At 41.0% G+C, this 23,446-nt stretch overlaps 3 protein-coding genes across 3 annotated transcripts in view; all 3 read right to left on the bottom strand.

Moving 5' to 3' along the window:
• Positions 1 to 23,446, bottom strand: part of LOC136440671 (uncharacterized) — a 79,268-nt gene that overhangs the window by 40,990 nt on the left and 14,832 nt on the right. Inside the window, exons 16-21 of the mRNA XM_066436768.1 lie at positions 20,216 to 20,770; positions 19,824 to 19,977; positions 19,228 to 19,447; positions 8,340 to 8,518; positions 7,644 to 7,981; positions 7,029 to 7,208 (exon numbers count right to left, since the gene is read on the bottom strand). Of these exons, the coding sequence (XP_066292865.1) occupies positions 7,029 to 7,208; positions 7,644 to 7,981; positions 8,340 to 8,518; positions 19,228 to 19,447; positions 19,824 to 19,977; positions 20,216 to 20,770 (1,626 nt within the window). The remainder of the gene's footprint in view (positions 1 to 7,028; positions 7,209 to 7,643; positions 7,982 to 8,339; positions 8,519 to 19,227; positions 19,448 to 19,823; positions 19,978 to 20,215; positions 20,771 to 23,446) is intronic.
• On the bottom strand, positions 11 to 2,708 carry LOC136440434 (pyrethroid hydrolase Ces2e-like). The gene is made up of 4 exons (XM_066436479.1): positions 2,437 to 2,708; positions 659 to 1,014; positions 114 to 297; positions 11 to 15 (listed from the first exon to the last, which is right to left on the bottom strand). Exons 1-4 carry the CDS (start codon positions 2,486 to 2,488, stop codon positions 11 to 13), a joined length of 597 nt encoding a protein of 198 aa, XP_066292576.1. The 5' UTR covers positions 2,489 to 2,708.
• Positions 11,435 to 15,439, bottom strand: LOC136440433 (pyrethroid hydrolase Ces2e-like). Its single transcript, XM_066436478.1, has 6 exons — positions 15,430 to 15,439; positions 14,408 to 14,763; positions 13,859 to 14,038; positions 13,182 to 13,727; positions 12,667 to 12,826; positions 11,435 to 12,326 (listed from the first exon to the last, which is right to left on the bottom strand). Exons 1-6 carry the CDS (start codon positions 15,437 to 15,439, stop codon positions 12,169 to 12,171), a joined length of 1,410 nt encoding a protein of 469 aa, XP_066292575.1. The 3' UTR covers positions 11,435 to 12,168.

The following is a 23,446-nucleotide window of genomic DNA, read 5'->3' as shown; positions in this document are numbered from 1 at the left end:
AGAAAGAAAATCATTCTTTTCAATATGAATTAACAGCAAAATGCGCATGCATAAAGGAAACAGGTAGTAATATTTCTCATCGACAATGGCATCATCCAAGCAGTTGGTTCCACTGACCTGGTCCAAGAATCCGTAGTTTCCTGGCATGTTCTCGTCTCCCGTACTGAGGAAACCCAACACCCCGAGACGGTAGTTGAAGGAGACCACCACGACGTCTTGGTGAGCAGCAAGAGCCTCCCATCCAGGAGGTGACCCCATGCCCAACATTAGGGCTCCTCCGTGGATCCACAGCAGGACCTGCAAAGAAAATTCACCAAAGCTTAAAGGCAAATCTAAAGGATCCTATTTTAATGAGCTTTAACATTACACACCTTGCTTCGAATGTAACACTTTGCGTGATAATAAATATGGTAGTAGGAAAATTTGGACCCTTCCCGGTTTAGTAATATTAATATTCCATTTGCAAAAATAATGGTGATGACAACGTAGGTTTATACTTCAAAACATTATTCCATGTTGGCGTGCATTAAAACGGAGAAGCCACCGATTATGGTTCTATCTTATGTAGCTTTGAGAAATTCAGTGATGCAACGTTGTAGCATAATTCAAGCCTTTGTCAAATATCATGCTTTTATTAATGAGGTCGGGTAAAAATTACCGGTAAAGCGGCATCCCCTCCTACGGTCGGAGTGAAGACGTTGACTGTCAGACAGTCCTCGCTCATGGTCATGTTCTCACCAACTTCCATTGGAAAGTCATAATCCATCTTGTTGAAGGAAGTAAGATTTTTGGGACAGTAAGAACCATATTCCACGGCCTCCCTGACCCCCTCCCACGGGAGGGCAGGCTGGGGCGGGCGGTACCGGAGTTCTCCAACAGGTTGCGCTGCGTACGGGATGCCCAGGAAAGCGTAGATCGGTTTGTCAGGAAGGTCGGTTGTGTGGGTGGTTGTTCCACGGACTTGTCCAGTCACCGTGGACACAACAAGACCGTCATCCTGACCGGCTGTAGCACCTAGATGGAATTGATGTATAACAGTTTTAAGAAATCTGGGATATTTCCATCCGTGAAACATCTAAATTTTTGCGAATCTCCTGTCAAAATGTAACAAAGCCATCTCAATGTCACACAACACTTTCTTCACATCCACATGTCATCCTCCGGTTCTTAAGATCTTGAGTTCATAAACAACAACATTCATCCACATGTATATATAAACTATATCAGTTGATTATCTCCTCTTTCAAAATAATACAAGTTGTTCAACGTATGAAAATCAAAGCAAAGAAGGCTATTGCTCATGAATTATCATGACATCTCCTGATAAATTATTCAAACGAGGCCAAGATCCGTGTCTTTAATGTTCATCTTTGCGTGACATTCTAATGCAGCAAGCATGAAATTGCCGCTACTTACCACTATGGAATTATAGCATTTTTTGATGAATTATGCAAATGAGGTCTTTTTCGCATAATTGATATCTATCAATATCCTTTTCTTTCTCAGTTACACTTGTTTGAGAGTCCAATCATGGAGTGCAGAGGATCTTTGAAATCCACTCATTAGTTATGCAAACTAGCCCCTTATTTACATACTTAGCATACAGTTATTCAAATGATTTCTTAAGCTAAATCTATATACTAAATCATAACAATCCGTCATCGGCGTCTTCGGTTTTTTTTCAAAGTAAAATCAATTCCTGTAGTTCCAAAAAGCTGGAGGGTACGTATACATACCTACACGAATTACCAGTACCCTATGCCCTCCGAGCTATTTACCATTCACAAATTACAACCTCAGCATGTCTAGAACACGAGATATCTAAAACGGGAGTTACGCTGCAGTACCATAGAACGCCGTTTGGAGGCCCATTCTCGAACTTGATCTTCGTTATTTCAACCCCTACCCACATACCAAACATCATAAGAATTCATCCGCAGCTTCTCGAGTCATGCTATCCACAAGTAACAGACGGATAGATAGACAGACACCGGATATGCAGCTTGTACGTAGTCTTCCGTATGCACCACAAACAAACAAGTTACTTGGTCGAACAATGCTTCTATTCATGAGTAAACCCGTATAAAATGCCTCTACGGGTGTCGACCATAACCAGTTTTTCAACAAGGTGCCTTATTTCTATGCACTGCAAGTATCACCGCCACCTGAACTACACTACACGCAGCATTGTTGAACAAGGAAGACACCCCCCCCCCAAAAAAAAAATTTGATTCAGAAGAGTACCCAATTTGTTGAACAAAAAACATCGTGTTTTGTTTCTAGCCTTAGTCAACAGCAGTCATTGACAACATAACATAGTTATCATATATGAACATTTGCCTCATGTCTTGCCTATTTTCACACAGTGCTGGGTATCATATAGATCCCCATATCCCCCCCCTCCCCCCCACACACAGCCAACAAACTTAGTAATACCGAAATAGCAGAGAAGCAGTGTGACGATCGTATCAAGCACCCGAGCCGCCATGTTCGTACTAACCAAACTACACCAGACTGTCGGTGTGACCCTGCAGCGAACGTAACCTTGGGGTTGTTTCCTTGGCAACCAACGTCCTGTCGGTCATAGAGAGTTTCGTCTGAATGAAATCAGCATACAGGTGCGACCGACTAAATGTTTCTACTACACGTGTTGCCCATGCTAATGCAGAAAAATATTTATGTACAGAAGTTGTGTGTGCCATAAGGCTTTTGTGGGGCTACCTGGCTATAAGTAGCTTTGTTCTTTTTACCTTCGCCAAGAAGGTTAATAACCTTTTGTTTTCGTGTGTGTTTGTCCGTGAAGAGCATAACTCCAGAAACTGTAAATGGATATTACTGATATTTGGCGCGTTGGTAGATTGTGCTGAAATGAAGATATGATTAAATTATGGGCCCTCCAGCGTTTTTTCGTGGTACTGCTGCAAGACTTCCGGTTTTTATACTTTTGATATCTTGTGTTCTGCACATGCTATGGTCATAATTTATGGGTAGAACTGACGTGGCATGTTGATTATGCAAATTATTACTTGATTTACATGAATAATCAGGAAACTAAATGTTTCAGTTTTAGTAAATGTCAGGATCTTCGTGCTCAGTACACATGTAATTCGGTTCGAGGGAAACATTACTGGATATAGATAATAGACTCATAGCCTAATTTGCATAATGACAGTTGTTTAATACCTCAATAGTAAATGATGGCATGTTCATATTAGTGACACATGAAAGTTCGATTAGGGTGAATATCGTCAGGCATATATTTGGTCAATCATTTTGACATCATTTGCATAATTGACTATGGGATTCTCAATAGCTTCCTCAAGATGCATTTGTATTTGCAAAATATTTGATTTGGAAAGAGATGAATGAATCAGATGTCATATGAATGCTGTTGATAAGAGATGTCTTTTAACTATAATGAGGAAAGGCCAGCACATTCAAACTCATTAGTAACAGATAGAGATTTCATACTGACATATGCAAGTTATGTAGAAGTGATTATTTTAAGTTTTATATCATGCAAGTTTGGTGACTTTCATAGTTATTGATGATACTGCTCGTTTCTTTGTCTATCAAGTTTATTCTCAATGGAACATAATGTCAATACTCAGATCTTCTGTTCCGATAGCAGTATTCACTCAAGTTAAACTGTAAATCTGTAACTGATTATGAGCCAAAATTTGACAAATTCTTTGTAAATCGATGCACACACAATCTGCTAATCACAGTAAGTGATACTTTAACATTTAACAGCTCTTTTTTGCACTAAAAAATTTCATTGAATGAAGTGCTTAGCCCGTCTTAGTGACCAGGGTGCATCCAATGACTGACACAGCACAGAATACGACATTTTCAAGATGGTCACTCATGATTAAAACAGCCACTGCCAGTTTTAATGACTTTGTACCATTCTGCACTAAAAGAAACTTAAACAAATGCATCCTAAAAAAAAAAAATTGTAAGCTTCAAGGTTCCCATTTTAGTATTACCGAGGTTCAAATGCACTCCAGGAATGTTGATTAATAAGTAACGGTAGTCTTTCTCTCGACAAACGTCAATCATTCAAACAATGTACTTCTGAGTGTTATGGCTTTTGTGTAAAGTTCACGTTCATTGTCTCAGTGTCTTATCAGGGTTGGTCATACGTTAATTTCATAAAGAAATACATCTAAACAAAAATTTTAAAATGTCAAAAAAAACTCTCAAACTCTCAAAATAGGCACTTGTATAAAGACGCAATGTTACTAATGTCAATACGCATGTAGAATCAATGAGAAATTATTCTGCCATTATAAAATCTATGATATATGAATGAAAATGTTTGATACATGTATCGAAACAAACATTGATAAATCAAAACACATGTAATTTTACTTGAGATGAGACAGAGTAGCAGCACAAATCATTTTTTTCAGGGAGGGGTTTTCAAAGTTCATCTTTCTTCATAGCAGCCAGTTTGGGGATGACTTCGTTCCAAAGTTTCATTTTCTTAGACTTCAGTCCAACGTCAGTGGTCGGCACCACGTCCAGCTTCATGTAGACCGGGTTGTCAGGTGTGTACTGAGGCCAGGTCGGCAGGGAGGGGCTGTCAGTGGGTCCGCCAGTGGAGTCGGATGGATCGCTGCAACAAATTTAGTGTAAAGTTAAAGTACCAACACTACCTTCTTATACAGAAGAAAACTTACTTAGAAAACTTACTGCGCTTAAGAAAAAACATTTTGTTCACGAGTTAAGAATTTTTTCTTAAGTTATTTTTCTTACAACATTTTTCTGAAAGCAAGATTTTTCAAGAAAGGCGATAGAAAAATTATAATATTATCTTAAACATAACCTTGAAGTCTATGAAATCAAAAAGAAAATAGACATGAATTTCTAGAAATTCTTGAGGGTGAAAATCTTTTTGAGAAATGGTGTAACTTAAAAGAATTAGGTAAGTATTCTTTATTGTGCATGTGAGTATTGCCATGGAAAGAATCAGACTAATTTTTCTTTCTTATTCATTCAGAAATATTTGTCCACGAGTTTAAAAAACAACAACTAGAAAAGCAAGAAAAAATATTTTTTCGTAGTGAAGAAACTAAATAAAATCATGATATGAAAAGTAACTGTGTCGCTGTCTAGCATTTACGTTAAGCTGTGGGCATGTCTTTATATGAGGTGGCCAATACTTACCCAGTTCGTGCGAAGTTTGCCCAGTACGCCATCATGCCCAAGCTGACATGCTTGTCAGTCTTAGAGTAGGTTATGTTTGTCGCCCCTTGGTCGTCAAAGAACGGCATTCCCATAACCATGAAAATATCGTCTCCGTGGTCACACCCCACCCAGTCGGGTCTGTTCGGGTAAATGGAAGGTCGGTACTGGTTCTCGTAGAGGAGGACACGGGTACCTGCGCCTATTGATAAGGGTTAATAACAGCATGTCATACAATGAAGAACGCACTCAAGACTATGCGCAATGTGTATGTACGAGTAGAAAGTAAACGGAAAATCTTCCAGTAAGATACAAAATGTTATGTAAGGTAGGTATTTCCGTTCGTGAATCAATAACATTGTCAAATAAAGAAACAAACATTTATGCATGCTTCAAGGTGTACTTAAAGATATTTTGTTGCAGAGTAAATACATTCCCTCTATTTGAGCATTCAAAAAAAATCTTATAACATGTTCATAACAAATTAATACAATGCAACTGCATATTTTGTGCTCATCATATACACAAGATACATTCAATAACTTGCACAATCAAATATCCATTCAAATCTCACCAGCATGTTTATCAGCCACCATAATTGTGGGGGCCACGAAGAGGAGATCTCCACACAGATGAGAGAACTGGTACTGGATCGCCATTGGGTCATCGGACTCTGCTGAGTACTCAGCCACCATGGCGTCCACCATTTTGTCCATGTTTGGATTGTCCTAAGCGTGGAAAGGGAAGCAAGGATACAGAGAAAAGATTTCACTTCACTAAGCAGATAGAATAGAGAAGGAAAGACGCCTTATGAGTTCAACAAATGTTTTCCAAAATATTGGAAATCTTCTTTGGCTGTTACTCCGAAATAATACTGAAAACTGCTATGCAACAATACTTCGAGCCTTTTTTGTGTTTTAAACGTTTGCAATTTTGCAATATAAATCAAAAGTGGTCTGTGCTCACCCGGTAAACCATTGACGCCGCGGTCTTTGTTAGTCTGACAAAATCTTCCTGGGATATCCCTGCAAGAGGGTCCCCTTGGATTGCAAACGGCAGCACCAACCATCCGAACTCGTGGTTGCTGACTCCAAGAAGATAATCTGCTGTGTTGATTTCTCCTTTGTCCATCAGATCCATGGGCTGAGACGTCAGAAACGTCCCATCAACTACAGGTGAAAAATACATGGGGCCGATCTTGGGTTGTAAGGCTTGGAAGCTTTCCAAAAGGTCCTCTGGAGACTTCCCTTTCAGACAGGTCGTCATGGCTGCCGTGTCCTCTGTCTCGCACCCGGCCTCTTCTGCAAACATTTTCGTCAGCGGAAGTGGCTGGGGGTTGACCGGTATTGTTGTCCAGGTACCACTCTGTGAGATGGCTCTCTGGAACAGACCTTTGCTTAGGGGTGACAGGAGTTGATAGGAGACGCTTACGGCACCTGCTGACTCTCCAAATATGGTTACTCTTCCCGGATCTCCGCCAAAGTTTCGGATATTGTCCTTCACCCATTCCATGGCACGGACCTGTACAGAACGTAAATTATGCCATTGTCGACGTCAACCGATTATAGAGGCAGACACCACCATTGGACTGATTATACCTTTAACTGTAAAATAGCTGTAGGTTTAAACTTATGTAAATAAGGTAAAGACAATTCAGGATGATTCAAGTCGATGACAAGACATGGTTGCGTCAATTAGCACTTGTTGTTTGAGTAAATGAGCTAATGTTGTCTCGCGGGGTGGTAGGGCAACCTCGAGGTGCCGGAAAGTTCGACGCGTAGGCCCCCTTTCCTGTTGAGGGTGGGATTTCAATACTGATCTTTAATAGTGTCACTGACCTGATCCAGGAATCCGTAGTTTCCGGGAATGTTCTCGTCTCCCGTGCTGAGGAAACCCAGCACACCGAGACGGTAGTTGATGGAGACCAGCACGACATCTTGGTGTGCAACAAGAGCCTCGTATCCATTTATCGACCCCATACCCATGGATAGACCACCTCCGTGGATCCAAAAAAGAACCTGGAAACGGATGGCAAAGAAGTTCTATGTTGTTTCTGATATGTGCAAACCTAGGTTAACTTTGTCTTTCTTATTGCTAGACATTATGATTTTTGCTTTCAAAATGTATGAAGGAACATTTCGATATTGTTTCGAAATGTATGTAAAATGAAAAAAATCGTCCTCGTTTAAGTTTCATAAAAATTATTGACAGGCCTACCCGCTGCCGACAAAAAAAGGGCTGGAACATTTTCACAGGTTCTACCTCGCGTATTTCCTTGTTTCTGATTGGTTGCCCTTCACGTGGCTCCCTCGTGAATCGGGTATGATCTTAAACATCTTCAGGACCTAGACCAAATTACAACTCTTTTCCTCGTGTCAAGTATGAAATATGTATAAAGATATGTATAGCCACCATATGTTGAACATTGTATTTCCTATTCTATAAAATCTCACCGGTAAGGCTGCGTCCGCTGCTACAGTCGGGGTGAAGACAGTGAGTGTCAGACAGTCCTCGCTCATGGTCATGTTCTCTCCAAGTTTGTAAGGGAGGTCCATCGAGTTAAGGTATGTTAGATTTTGGGGACAGTAAAAACCTGGTTCCACGGCGTCCCTGACTCCCTCCCACGGGAGGGCAGGCTGGGGCGGGCGGTACCGGAGTTCTCCAACAGGTGGCGCTGCGTACGGGATGCCGAGGTACGTGTAGACCGGCTTGGTTGGGAGGTCAGTGGCGTGCAAGACAGTACCCTTTACTTGTCCGGTTTCAGTTGACACAACTGGACACTCTGCATTACCTGAGAAAAAAGTAAAAATTGTCTCAACGGACAAGAGACGACTTGGACCATTCAAACAAATCTATAGTGACGGATGTTAATTTTTTAACTGATTCATAAAAGCAATACACAATGCCTTCCAAATACATTTGGGAAAATAATATAGATCATCCAGCCTCATTCCATCCATTTTGTGTTTTTTGTAAAAGATCATTAGACCACAATGTCTATTCAAAAATGTATTGAACATGGGATGCCTGAACGTTGACCAACTGTTGGGGGCACGGGCTCTAGAGAGAGTGACGGTGACCGGCCTATAGACGGAAAGCATGGCAAGGACTCCAACTAATTAACTAAATTTTAGTGTGTTTTTTTTTACCTGCGGCAGCCAAATCAGGAATGATCTCGTTCCACAGCTTCACTTTGTCTGGTTTCATCCCAACTTCAGTGGTCGAAACTACGTCCAGCTTCATGTAGACCGGGTTGTCAGGTGTGTACTGAGGCCAGGTCGGCAGGGAGGGGCTGTCAGTGGGTCCGCCGGTGGAGTCGGAGGGATCGCTGTAACGCATAAATAAACTTAGTGAAAACTAAAAGCAGCAAGAATCCAAAAGATAGCACGATATAAAAAGATGTCACAAAAATATACCTACTTCCAGTCAAACATGCCACTGTGTTCTTTTGGTGTGCAATAGTGGATAATTTGAAGTAACAAATGTTTACCCAGTTCGCGCGAAATTTGCCCAGTACGCCATCATATCCAGGCTGAACTGCTCGTCTTCTTTAGAGAGTTTAGGGGTTTGACAGGTCCGTCGAGAAACGGGATTCCCCAAAGCATGAAGAGGTCGTCTCCGTGCTCACATCCCACCCAGTCAGGTTTGTTCGTGTGAATGGACGGTCGGTACTGGTCCTCATAGAGGAAGACACGAGCACCGGCATCTGTAGAACAGGATTTTAAAAAAAATAAACAGCATTATAGAATGAGAAATAAAATGATAGACTGTGTCTTAATCATAAGTGCATCTCGAAAAAAAAAATTGAATTCGTATGTCTATGTACAGGCATCTTTATGTGCTAATATGAGTTGCTTTTTTACATAAAGGCAAAGAGAAAAATACATTTTGAGTTAGTGACTGAAATATTATATCATACTCCATATGTTTGAGCTGTATATGCACATGTCTTTGAATAAGATGTATTATCAGAATACAAACGTGAGGTGCATAAATTTTACTCACTGACATGCTTTTCGGTAACAAGCATTGTGGGAGCTATAAAAAAGCTATCTCCAGTGACATGTGTAAACTGTTTCAGGGTTGCCAGTGGGTCGTCGGGCGTAGTCGGATGCTGATACTCAGCCACGATGGTGTCCGCGATTTTGTCAAAGTTCGGATTGCCCTGAGAGTGATACCAAAACATATGTCATGAGAGAAAATCACTTCTTTGTTAAATACTTATCCCTAAGAAGCACTAAATTGTATTAATCTGGTTTGTCAATGAAATTACCCAAGATGTTCCAATATGTTTGACTGTTACCCTTTTACTGTTACTGACTGTTGCAGACAGTGATTCAAATTTCTGACCGATAGTTATGGTCAAGTTAGATAGCTAATCTTTAACACAATGCGTAACTACGCCTGTCAGCCTTCATCATATTCGAATGACGAATCAAGTATCTCAAAGACACGCATGGCAATATACTTATATCGCACCCGTCCCTGAAAGACATCAACGTCTTTTAAAAATCTTAAGTACTATTTATCCACTGAATGTAGAACACTGTTGATGGTTAAGATGGGACATAACTCACAGTCTTTAAATTATCGTGCGAAGACACTCTTTACACTTTGGTTTTAACTCTTCTCCTACTGGAGTTCCAGAGCAAAAATATACCCCCACTGCTCAAGTGCCCAGAAAAAATTGAAAGAAAGGGTACTCGTTGATATTGCTCAATTTTAGTTACCACGCTTTACAACAAACGCGCGGTTGCAACGTACGCATTCTAGAAATATTCTCAACCCAGCAATTGTCATGGCTAGCATATAGACCAAGAATGTGCAACCCGACAATTGTCCGACATAGGAGGACTAGGGTTTTTAGATGCGTTGCGGACTCACCGGGTAAACAAATGACAAGCCCATCTTCACTAGTTTGACAAATTCCTCTTGGGATATCCCATCATGAGGGTCTCCTTCGAGGAAACTCGACAACCCCATCCATCCACCTTCGTGGTTGTTGAATCCAAGAAGATAATCTGCCGTGTTGATGTCTCCTTTCTCCATCAGATCCGTGGGGTGAGCCGTCAGAAATGTCCCATCTACCACTGGTACAAGATAGAACATTGGCCCCAAGGCCTGGACTGCCTCCATAAGCTCCTCCACCGACTTCTCTTTCAGACAGGTCGTTAGGGCTGCGGGATCTTCCATCTCACAACCTGCCTTTTCCGCAAACATTTTGGTGGTTGCGAGTGGCTGAAGGTTGACTGGAAATGTTCTCCAGGTACCACTCTGTGAGATGGCTCTCTGGAACAGACCTTTACTGAGCGGTGACAGAAGCAGATAGGAGACGCTAATACCGCCTGCTGACTCTCCAAATATGGTGACTCTTTCCGGATCTCCACCGAAGTTTCGGATGTTCTCCTTCACCCATTTCATGGCATGGACCTGTATTGTATGCGTATTACTTCTGTTAGTATACGATATCAGCAGAATGTACATACTTGAAAAAGAAGAAGCATTTTTAAGAGATTTTTTTAGAATTGATGATGGCCGTTGCTTCTACTGACCTGGTCTAGGAATCCGTAGTTTCCCGGCATGTTCTCGTCTCCCGTGCTGAGGAAACCCAGCACACCGAGACGGTAGTTGAAGGAGACCACCACGACGTCTTGGTGAGCAGCAAGAGCCTCCCATCCGGGAGGAGAACCATAGAATACCATCAAAGCTCCCCCATGTATCCACAGAAGTACCTGCGAAGAACACATAACATTCAACATGTCAGAAAAAAAAGCTACAGAATCGGTATTTTTATGAATGCAAATGTACGAATTTTGCCGAGTTGTCACTAATGACTTGTCCTGGGGTCTCCATGTTGATTATATGCTGTCCAAAGTAAGACCACGTGTACACTACCTGCGACTGTCGAGGCGAGCGGGGCTGCCAGTGGATGTTCTCCTTCAGATCTACACTACATTCATTCGGCCGGTGTTAGAGTACGGCTCACCGGTGTGGGGAGGACTACCTCGTGGATTGTCAGATGAGATCGAGAAGGTCCAAAAAACGTGCTGCAGGGTTATTGGTATCCCCTACGACCAGCTGCCGACCTTGGAGAAGCGGAGACGCGAGGCAGACGCGCGTGAGCTCGGGAGGGTGGTGGCGGACGATACACATCCCTGCCGGCAGTTCCTGGTGCAGTCCGAGGACACTCCATACCAACTTAGACGAACATCAACCTTCAAAATACCGCTCAGCCGAACAAAGAGACATTAACAATCCTTTATTCCTAGAACGCTCAAAATCATGCAATAATGATCAGCAAAAATCGGACACTAATGACCGTCAATACTGTATTCTTAATGTTTTGTCTTAATATGTATACGATGCCTCTTAGATTGGTAGCAGATTTGAGATGATTCGTGTCATTTGTACCTTCGATCTGTGATACTGTGTAATTTTAACATTTAATCTTATTATGAAATGATGACGTGTTGTTGCTGTAAGAATTGTGAATTGCAACGCAATTCAGGCTGTCTCAGCCTGCGATGTTGTAAACATTGAATAAAGTTTCGAATGGTACACTATCTTTACGGGGATTTCAAAGTTCATCTTTCTTCACAGCAGCTAGGTCAGGGATGATCTCGTTCCAAAGTTTCATTTTCTCAGACTTCAGCCCAACGTCAGTGGTCGGCACCACGTCCAGCTTCATGTAGACAGGGTTGTCAGGTGTGTACTGAGGCCAGGTCGGCAGGGAGGGGCTGTCAGTGGGTCCGCCGGTGGAGTCGGAAGGATCCCTGTAACGATCATCAGACACTAATTACCAAAATACCACGATTTGAAAAAAAGACGCCACCAAAACTTTAAATGCCACTGCCAGCTATCTATTTGTACAGGTAGTTCTATATAGGCTTGCCCAGGTAGAAAGTAGCGAATTCTTGCCCAGATCGTGCGAAGTTTGCCCAGTACGCCATCATAATGAGACTGAACTCCTCGTCTTCTTCACTGTAGTTTACTGGTTTGACAGGTCCTTTGAGGAACGGAAGTCCCCAGATTATAAAAAAGGTCGTCAGCATGGTCACATCCCACCCAGTCGGGTCTGTTCGGGTCGATGGAAGGTCGGTACTGGTTCTCGTAGAGGAAGACACGAGCACCGACATCTTTCAAACAGAATTCAAGAGCGTTAACAACATTTATAGAATGAGAAAAGAGATTCTAAAGTTTAAGAATGTGCCTTATTCAATTGAACAAAAATTAAAAATGCCCATAATGAGTATAGCTTATATGATATTCGAATTTACAATGTACTAAAAAGGATGACTTGAGTTGCTTTTAGTGAGAACTTCTGACATTAAAAAGGAAAAGGTGAGACATACTGAAACCCATTTTTCTCCTACTAGAACATTTTATTGTATATAAAGGATGACTTAACTGGAAACACACAAATACAGCGCATTGCTGTAATATGAAAATCAGGTACAGTATCCAAATGTTACTTACCGGCATGCTTTTCAGCAACAAGCATTGTAGGTGCTACAAACATGGAATCTCCTTGCACATGTGAATACTGGTACTGAATCGCCAGCGGGTCGTCGGGTGTAGTCGGATCCCGATACTCAGCGACGATGGTGTCCACTATTTTGTCCAGGTTTGGATTGCCCTGAGAGTGATACAAGAATTATTAGAGTATAATTTATTACTTTTCAGAGTCATGTAAACAGCTAGTTTAAGACTGTGTCCTAAGAAAGCAGAGAATCATCACCAAAATCCTGGATGTCTGTCAGCCTTCATCAGATTCAAATGACCGCGGCAAGATGTCTATAATGTCCTAGTCCCTGCTAGATATCCACCACTTTCACAAATAATTCTAACTAAAGACTAACAGTCATCGTTATGCAAATAATTGGACATTCACCAGATATCACTGGGCCTATATGTTTAAAATGGGTTCGGGACATAACTCACAAATTTGCGAATTATCTTGCAAAACCGCTCTTATCGAATAGCGTATTCACCTGGTAAGCCATAGTCGTTCCTGTCCTCACTATTTTGACAAATACTTCTTGAGATATTCCAACATGAAGATCCCCTTGAACGAAATGAGACAGAGCCACCCATCCGACCTCGTGGTTGTTGACTCCAAGAAGATAATCTATTGTGTTGATTTCTCCTTTCTCCATCAGATCCATGGGGTCAGTCGTCAGAAATGTGCCATCAACTACCGGGACAAGGTATAGCATAGGCCATAAGGCATCGAACGACTCCAAAAGTTCTTCAGCTGACTTCCCCTTCAGACAGGCCGTTATGCTTGCCGTGTCCTCCATCTCGCAACCGGCCTTCTCCGCGAACATTTTCGTCAGCGGAAGTGGCTGGGGGTTGACAGGAAATGTTTTCCAGGTACCACTCTGTGAGATGGCTCTTTGGAACAAACCTTTACTGAGGGGTGACAGAAGATGGTAAGAGATACTGATACCTCCTGCCGATTGTCCAAATAAGGTGACTCTTTCTGGATCCCCACCGAAGTTTCGGATGTTTTCCTTCACCCATTCCATAGCATGGACCTGTACAGCAAGAAAATCGTTCTTTTTGATATGAATTAACAGCAAAATGGGCATGCATAAAGGAAACAGGTAGTAATATTTCTCATCGAAAATGGCCTAAGTCATTGCTGCGACTCATTGCTGCGACTGACCTGGTCCAGGAGTCCGTAGTTTCCTGGCATGTTCTCGTCTTTCGTGCTGAGAAAACCCAGCACCCCGAGACGGTAGTTGAAGGAGACCACCACGACGTCTTGGTGAGCAGCAAGAGCCTCCCATCCAGGAGGTGACCCCATACCCAACATTAGGGCTCCTCCGTGGATCCACAGCAGGACCTGCAAAGAAAATTCACCAAAGCTAAAGGCAAATCTAAAGCATCATATTTTTATGAGCTTTGATATACACACCTTGCTAAGGTGTGTCTTAAATGTAACACTTGCGTGATGATAAATATGGTAGTAGGAAAATTCGGACCCTTCCAGGTATAGTAATATTGATATTCCATTTGAAACAATAATGGTGATGACAACGTAGGTTTACACTTCAAAACATTATTCCATGTTGGCGTGCATTAAAACGGAGAAGCCACCGATTATGGTTCAGTCTTATGTAGCTTTGAGAAATTCAGTGATGGAAATTTGTAGCATAATTTAAGCCTTTGTCAAATATTATGCTTTTTATTAATGAGGTCGGGTAAAAATTACCGGTAAAGCGGCATCCCCTCCTACGGTCGGAGTGAAGACGTTGACTGTCAGGCAGTCCTCACTCATGGTCATGTTCTCTCCAAACTCCATTGGAAAGTCATAATCCATCTTGTTGAAGGAAGTAAGATTTTGGGGACAGTAAGAACCGTATTCCACGGCCTCCCTGACCCCCTCCCACGGGAGGGCAGGCTGGGGCGGGCGGTACCGGAGTTCTCCAACAGGTGGCGCTGCGTACGGGATGCCCAGGAAAGCGTAGATCGGTTTGTCGGGAAGGTCGGTTGTGTGGGTGGTTGTTCCACGGACTTGTCCTGTCACAGTAGACACAACAAGACCGTCATCCTGGCCGGCTGTAGCACCTAGTGGGGATTGATGTAATACAGTTATAAGAAATCCGGGATATTTTCCATCCGTGAAACATCTAAATGTTTGCAAATCTCCTGTCAAAACATAACAAAGCCATCTCAATTCCACACAATACAGTTGATCATCTTCTCTTCCAAAATAACGCAAGTGCATGTTCAACGTATAAAAATCTAAGCAGGCTATTGCTCATGAATTATGGCATTTCCTGATAAATTATGCACATGCATATGGGGCCAAGATCCGTGTCTCATAATTTTAATTTTTATTTGACATTCTAATTGCTGGTTCAAAAGACAAATGTCACATCCGCTTCCTGCTAAACACAATTAATTACAAGATAACTTATTAGAATCTCTTTTGCTAACCTGCAACTGGACTCTAAGTGTGATCAATCATCAAAAAAGCTAGTTTGTTGCTGCAACCTATGGCTACGGCACTACGGTGTATTTTCCCGCCACCAAATTCATTACCCAGAATCCTGTCATTCAGCAGACGACAAAGGTTTGTGAGGAACACTTTTTGTCTAAATGTTGTGTGTGATAGTAGACTGAGGGCGATATTGTCCTCAAAGTTTGCTCCTAATACAGGCATAAATATATGGACATAGTATTAAGTATTACCATTGCTACGGCATCCAACTAACGTCCCCACGAATGTACAAATTGCCATGACGGTGGTGATCGACTTTGAGGGACGTTCTACCGACTCAACAAACGAGTTGTTACCGAAGGGGTCTGATGCGTGCGGTACGGCCGTTTTGTCGTTTTTTTTGGGTTTTTTTTTTGCTTGGACACGTTCATATGACTTTAATTTAGCACTCTCTTCAAGCCAAGGTGGAAACAATAGCTGCTATATAAAAAGCTGCTTAGCGGCAAGATAATAATGACGAATCTTCTCTCCCGAAAAAATGTTAGCACCTGTCCAAGAGCACCGTCATTCCGCGTGCGGCGGACGGTAGTTTCAAATTACAATATCATGGTATCAACACGACTAGAGAGAAAATATAGCATATACAGCATTAGTGCAAAGGTAATCCATGATATTGACAGAATAACAGAAAAAGGAATGGTTCATTGTTCTGCCAGATTGGTTTTTATTAACTCGTATCGAAAAAATCCCGGTTTTTCGTAAACTAACGTTATATACTAAATCATGACAATCCGTCATCGGCTTCTTAGGTTTTTCTCTTTCAAAGTCTCAAAGTCTGAAATAAGATTAGTTCCTGTAGTTCCAAAAAGCTGGAGGGTACGTATACATACCTACACGAATTACCAGTACCCTTTGCCGTCCGAGCTATTCGCCATTCACAAATTACAACCTCAGCATGTCTAGAACACGAGATATCTAAAACGGGAGTTACGCTGCAGTACCATATAACGCTGCTAGGTGGCCAATTATTGAACTTGATCTTCGTTTTTTTAACCCCCACCCACATACCAAACATCATAAGAATTCATCCACAGCTTCTCAAGTTATGCCATCCACTAACAGACGGATAGACAGACATCGGATATGCAGCTTGTAGTCTTCAGTACAAATCTGGTGCGTTACGCCTTGAGGCGGTTTGCCAGGTATGCAATGCAAATAAACAAGTTACTTCGTCGAACAATGTCTCTATTCATGAGTAACCCCGTCTAAAATACCTCTTACACATTCTTGCCAATGCTTGCAGTGATCCGTGTCGACAATTACCAGTTTTTCAACAAGGTGCCTTATTTCTATGCACTGTAAGTAGCACCACCACCTGAACGACACTACTAGTACACGCAGCATTGTCGAACGAGGAAACATAACCCACAAAAAATTTTCGATAAAGAAGAGAAACCAATTTGTAGAACATAAAACATCGTGTATTGTTTCTAGCCTCAGTCAACAACAGTCATTGACAACCTAACACAGTTATCATATATGAACATTTGCTCATGTCTTGCCTATTTTCACACAGTGCTGGATATCATAGATGCCCATATTATCCCCCATGCTAATGTAGAAAAATATTTATGTACAGAAGTTTTGTGTGTCACAAGGCTTTTGTGGGGCTACCTGGCTATACATAACTTTGTTGTTTTTACCTTCGCCAAGAAGGTTAATAACCTTCTGTTTTCGTGTGTGTTTGTCTGTGGAGAGCATAACTCCAGAAACTGTAAATGGATATTAATGATATTTGGTACGTTGGTAGATTGTGCTGAAATGAAGATATGATTAGATTATGGGCCCTCCAGCGTTTTTTCGTGTTACTGCAGCAAGACTGGTTTTGATACATTCTATATCTTGTGTTCTGTATATGCTATGGTGATGATTTCTGGGTAGTGGATAGCTCTTGTGTCCGGAAAGAAGTGACGTGATGGGTTAATTATGCAAATTATTACTTGATTTGCATGATCAAACTAAATGTTTCAGTTGTGCTAAATGACAGGATCTTCGTACTCTACTGCATATGCAAATCTGCTCGAAGGAAACATTACTGGATATAAATAATGAAAATCATATAATTGATGGCCTAATTTACAGAATGAAAATTGTTTAATACCTTACTGGTAATGATGGCATGTTCAAGTTAGTGACACATGAAGGTTCGATAAAGGTGAATATCATAGATTTTGTCAATGATTTGACATCATTTGCATAATCAATTGGAATTGTCAACAGTCTCCCGAAGAAGATGTATTTGGATTTGCAAAATATGTAATTTGGAAAGAGATGACATTATCATATGAATGCGGAAAGGCCAGCACATTCAAACTCTGATAGAGATTTCAAATTGACATATGCAAGTTGTGTAAACGTGATTATTATAAGACATATATATCATGCAAGTTAGGTGATTTTCATAGTTACTGATAATACTGCTCGTTTCAAATCTTCAGTTTTAATAACAGTATTCACTCAATTATCGGCTGAAAGAGCACAACTGATTATGAGCCAAAATATGACAAATTCTATGTAAGATCGCTAAACACAGTTAATGATACTTTAACATTTAAACTAGAATGGCCAACTTCTCTTTGGATTAAGTTTCATTGAACGACGTGATTAGCCTGTCTCAGCTCAGTGATCAGGGTGCATCCAATGATTGACACAGAACAGAATAACACATTTTGAAGGTGGTCACTCATGACCAAAGTAGCAACTACAAGTTTTAATGACTTCGTACTATTCTGCACTAAAAGAAACTAAAACAAATGTATCCTAGAAAAAACATTCTAATCTTCAAGGTTCACATTTTAGTATTACTGAGGTTCAAATTCACTCCAGGAATGTTAATTAATAAGTAACGGTAGTCTTTTTCTTGACATACGTCAATCATAAAACAACGATGTACTCTTGAGTGTTGGCTTCGGTGTAAAGTAAACAATCACGTTCATTGTCTCAGTGTCGTATCAGGATTGGTCATACGTTAATTTCATCAAGACATAAATCTAACACAAATGAAAAAAGTCTCAAACTCTCAAAATTGGCACTTGTATGAAGACGCACTGCAATTAATGTCGATACGCATATACAATCAATATGATATTATTCTGCCACTATAAAATCTAAAGTATACGAATGAAAATATTTGATGCATGTATCGAAACAAACATAAACGTTGATAAATCAAAACACATGGAATTTTACTTGAGTTGAGACAGAGTAGCAGCACAAATTATTATTTTTTTCTGTGAGGGATTTTCAAAGTTCATCTTTCTTCACAGCAGCCAGTTTGGGGATGACTTCGTTCCAAAGATTCATTTTCTTAGACTTCAGCCCAACGTCAGTGGTCGGCACCACGTCCAGCTTCATGTAGACCGGGTTGTCAGGTGTGTACTGAGGCCAGGTCGGCAGGGAGGGGCTGTCAGTGGGTCCGCCAGTGGAGTCGGATGGATCACTGCAACAAATTTAGTGTAAAGTTGAAGTACCAACAGCTACCGAAAATGGCTTTTCTCATTTTTCTTGTTTCTTCTTATACAGAAGAAAACTTACTAAGAAAATTACTACGCTTAAGAAAAAACATTTTGTCCACGAGTTAAGAATTTTTTCTTAAGTTATTTTTCGTACAATATTTTTCTTAAAGTAAGATTTTTCAAGAAAGGGGATAGAAAAATTCTAATATTATCTTAAACATAACCTTGAAGTCTATGAAATTAAGAAAAATAGACATAAATTACTAGAAAATCTTGTAGGTGAAAATCTTTTTGAGAAATAGTTTAACTTAAGAGAATTAGGTAAGTATTCTTTGTTGTGCATGTGAGTATTGCCATGGAAAGAATCAGACTAATTATTTCTTTCTTATTCATTCAGAAATATTCGTCGACGATTTAAAAAAAAACTGGAAAAGCAAGAAAAAATATTTTTGGCAGTGAAGAAACTTAATAAAATCATGATATGAAAAGTAACTGTGTCCGGGGTAAAATGCCGCTGTCTAGCATTGACGTTAAGCTGTGGGTTTGTCTTTATATGAGGTGGCCAATCCTTACCCAGTTCGTGCGAAGTTTGCCCAGCACGCCATCAGGCTCAAGCTGACATTCTCGTCAGTCTTAGAGTATGTTATGTTTGTCGCCCCTTGGTCGTCAAAGAACGGTATTCCCATAACCATGAAAATATCGTCTCCATGGTCACATCCCACCCAGTCGGGTCGGTTCGGGTAAATGGAAGGTCGGTACTGGTTCTCATAGAGGAGGACACGAGCACCGGCGCCTATTGATAAGGGTTAAGAACAACAGTCAACATAATGAGGTACGCATATAGGACTATTTGAAATGTCTATGTACGAGTAGAAAGTAAACGGAAAATCTTCCAGTAAGATACACATTGTAATGTAATGTAAGGTAGGTATTGCCGTTCGTGAATTAATAACACTGTCAAATAAAGAAGCAAACCTTTATGCATGATTTAAGGTGTACTTAAAGATATTTTGCTGCAGAGTAAATACATTCCCTTTATTGTAGCATCTAAAAAAATCTGATAACGTGTTTATAACAAATTAATATAATGCAACTGCATATTTTGTGCTCATCATATACACAAGATACATTCAATAACTTGCACAATCAAATATCCATTCAAATCTCACCAGCATGTTTATCAGCCACCATAATTGTGGGGGCAACGAAGAGGAAGTCTCCATACAGGTGAGAGAACTGGTACTGGATCGCCATTGGGTCATCGGACTTGGCTGAGTACTCGGCCACCATGGCGTCCACCATTTTGTCCATGTTTGGATTGTCCTAAGCGTGGAAAGGGAAGCAAGGATACAGAAAAAAGATCACTTCACTAAGCAGATAGAATAGAGAAGGAAAGGCGCGTCATGAGATCAACAAATGTTTTCCAAAATAGTGGAAATCTTCTTTGGCTGTTACTCCAAAATAATGCTGAATACAGCTATGCAACAATACTTCGAGCCTTTTTTTGTGTTTTTAAACGTTTGCAATTTTGCAATATAAATCAAAAGTGGTCTGTGCTCACCCGGTAAACCATTGACGCCGCGGTCTTTGTTAGTCTGACAAAGTCTTCCTGTGATATCCCTGCAAGAGGGTCACCTTGGATTGCAAACGGCAGCATCAACCATCCGAACTCGTGGTTGCTGACTCCAAGAAGATAATCTGCTGTGTTGATTTCTCCTTTCTCCATAAGATCCATGGGCTGAGACGTCAGAAACGTCCCATCAACTACAGGTGAAAAATACATGGGGCCCATCTTAAGTTGTAAAGCTTGGAAGCTTTCTAAAAGGTCCTGTGGGGACTTCTCTTTCAGACAGGTCGTCATGGTTGCCGTGTCCTCCGTCTCGCAACCGGCCTCTTCGGCAAACATTTTCGTCAGCGGAAGTGGCTGAGGGTTGACCGGCATTGTTGTCCAGGTACCACTCTGTGAGATGGCTCTCTGGAACAGACCCTTGCTGAGGGGTGACAGGAGTTGATAGGAGACGCTCACGGCACCTGCTGACTCTCCAAATATGGTGACTCTTTCTGGATCTCCGCCAAAGTTTCGGATATTGTCCTTCACCCATTCCATTGCACGGACCTGTACAGAACGTAAATAATGCCATTGTCGACGTCAACCGATAATAGAGGCAGACACCACCATTGGACTGATTATACCTTAAACTGTAAAATAGCTGTAGGTTTAAACTTAGCTAAATAAGGTAAAGACAATTCAGGATGATTCAAGTCGATGACAAGACATGGTTGCGTCAATTAGCACTTGTTGTTTGAGTAAATTTATTTATTTATTTATTTATTCAAATTCACAGATTGCGTACAATCTGAGGGGAGCCGGCAACAGGAATCTAGTTCCTCTACGAGGCCGACTCCCCCAGAAAATTTACAAAGTTGAGATAAAAACAATAAATGAAAGACATCAAATACTGAAAGAAGTACATTAAAAAAAAGGGAGTAATAAGGTCAAATGATAAGGAAAACAGGGTAAACGGTTAAGCTATGTCACTATGCAAGATGAGCAACGACAAGTGGTCGTCCAAGTACATAAGTTATCAACAGAAAATGTGTCACTTAATCGGGATCTATAATATGAAATCAAGAGTTTTTTAACGGACTGTAGAGTGAGGTTTGAGTACATATGTTGGCGAATGTCTAGTGGTAAATTGTTCCAGATGACGGCAATACGACTAAAGTAAGAGAATGAGAATGATTCAGTTTTACATGGCCGTGGTACAAGTTGGAATTGGACTGTAGAGCGAAGTGATCTAGTAGGTCTGGATACATTGAGGACATGAGAAATGTTGGTACAGTACACGTTGCGGCACCCATGTCCAGTATCAGGGTGAAATGCACGAAGTTGTCCTAAGTTAAGTTAGATGTCCGAAGTTGTCCAAAGTTGTCCGAAGTTGTCCGAAGTTATGACGTCATCCTAACTTTGGACAGTCAGCCGGGTGGTGTACGAAGTTGTTCGAAGTTGTCCGAAGTTATGACGTCACCCTAACCATGACGTCATCCTAACTTTGGACAGTCAGCCGGGTGGTGTACGAAGTTGTCCGAAGTTGTCCGAAGTTATGACGTCACCCTAACCATGACGTCATCCTAACTTTGGACAGTCAGCCGGGTGGTGTGCGAAGTTGTCCGAAGTTGTCCGAAGTTATGACGTCATCCTAACTTTGACGATGAATTTGAAACAACATTTAGATATGCGTATATGTGGCGGGAGAGAAAAGGAAGTTGTGCGCCGCTTCAACGATGCTGTCTCCACTATGCGATGCCGACGATGACGACGACTTTGCTCCGACAACCAATAAAAGGCGATCAATTTAAACAGTCTTTTTATGTAAAAGGGGTGTGACCTTGCAGGCAGAAACTGCCATACTTCTGTACTAAATGGTGGAAGTACTTCAATTAATTGTTAAATTACAAGGAATAAAATAGCAACTACTACTTCTTATGATACAAAGTAGTGAAAGAAGACTGCAATACATGTAGTTTATAAATAGATATGGGAGATGTTTTCAGGTACTTGTATTTAGAAGTGACGCAAAAAATGGAAATATAATAGTAAGAGTGAACTTAAATTATTTTGTGTGCATTGTTTAAGCGAACTTTAGGAGGAGAAATAAAAGACTAAAAGACTTAAATAAAACTAACTAAACTAAAATAAATGAATTTTTTACAATGCATGAACATTGTTTTTGTGATGATTTATGTGCATCTATATTTTATTTGTTTATATGCGTGAGTGGTGTGTATCATATTTACATATATATAAGTTTTTACTATGTATTAAGTAACTTTGGACAACTTCGTACACATGCCGCCCTACCCTGCCTACTGTACGCAGTTTGCTGACGTCACGTTACTTTGCACAACTTCGGACAACTTCGTACACATGCCACCCTACCCTGCCTACTGTACGAAGTATGATGACGTCACGTAACTTTGCACAACTTCGGACAACTTCGTACATTTTCCACCCTACCCTGCCTACTGTACGAAGTTAGATGACGTCACGTAACTTTGCACAACTTCGGACAACTTCGTACACATGCCACCCGGCCCTGCCTACTGTCCGAAGTTAGATGACGTCACGTAACTTTGCACAACTTCGGACAACTTCGTACACTTGCCACCCTACCCTGCCTACTGTACGAAGTTAGATGACGTCACGTAACTTTGCACAACTTCGGACAACTTCGTACACTTGACACCCTACCCTGCCTACTGTACGAAGTTAGATTACGTCATCCAATAAACGATTTGACGTCATCTGTGACCCCCGATATAGCCTCAAAGCCAGTAGGAAACGGCTTTAACTTCGTACAACTTCGTACAACTTCGTACAACTTCGTACACCCAAACTTCGTGCACTTCACCCTGATACTGGACATAGCACCGTTGCGGAAACATTTGAAAAGAAATAAGATATCAAAAAGTTCTCGTCTGTAACACAATGGTAGAAGGTTGGTAAGGGTTAATCTGTCATTATAGTTAAGTTCGTAATCATTACAGATGTACTTGGTAGCACGTCTTTGAACACCTTCTACTTTGCGCTGATACAATCTTGTATGCGGTGCCCATACCTGAGAACAGTAGTCTAAATGTGGTATCACCAGTGATCGATACAAATTGAGTTTAACAGTAAATGGGGCATTAAAGCCTACTGATCTCTTGATCATTGCAAGTCTTGAGTTACATGTTGATATCTTCTTAAGTACATGAGAATTCCAGGATAAGTTATGTTGTACATGAACTC

Source organism: Branchiostoma lanceolatum, chromosome 8, assembly GCF_035083965.1.
Source record: "Branchiostoma lanceolatum isolate klBraLanc5 chromosome 8, klBraLanc5.hap2, whole genome shotgun sequence".
NCBI lineage: Eukaryota > Metazoa > Chordata > Leptocardii > Amphioxiformes > Branchiostomatidae > Branchiostoma > Branchiostoma lanceolatum.
This window is presented reverse-complemented; position numbering and strand designations above follow the sequence as displayed.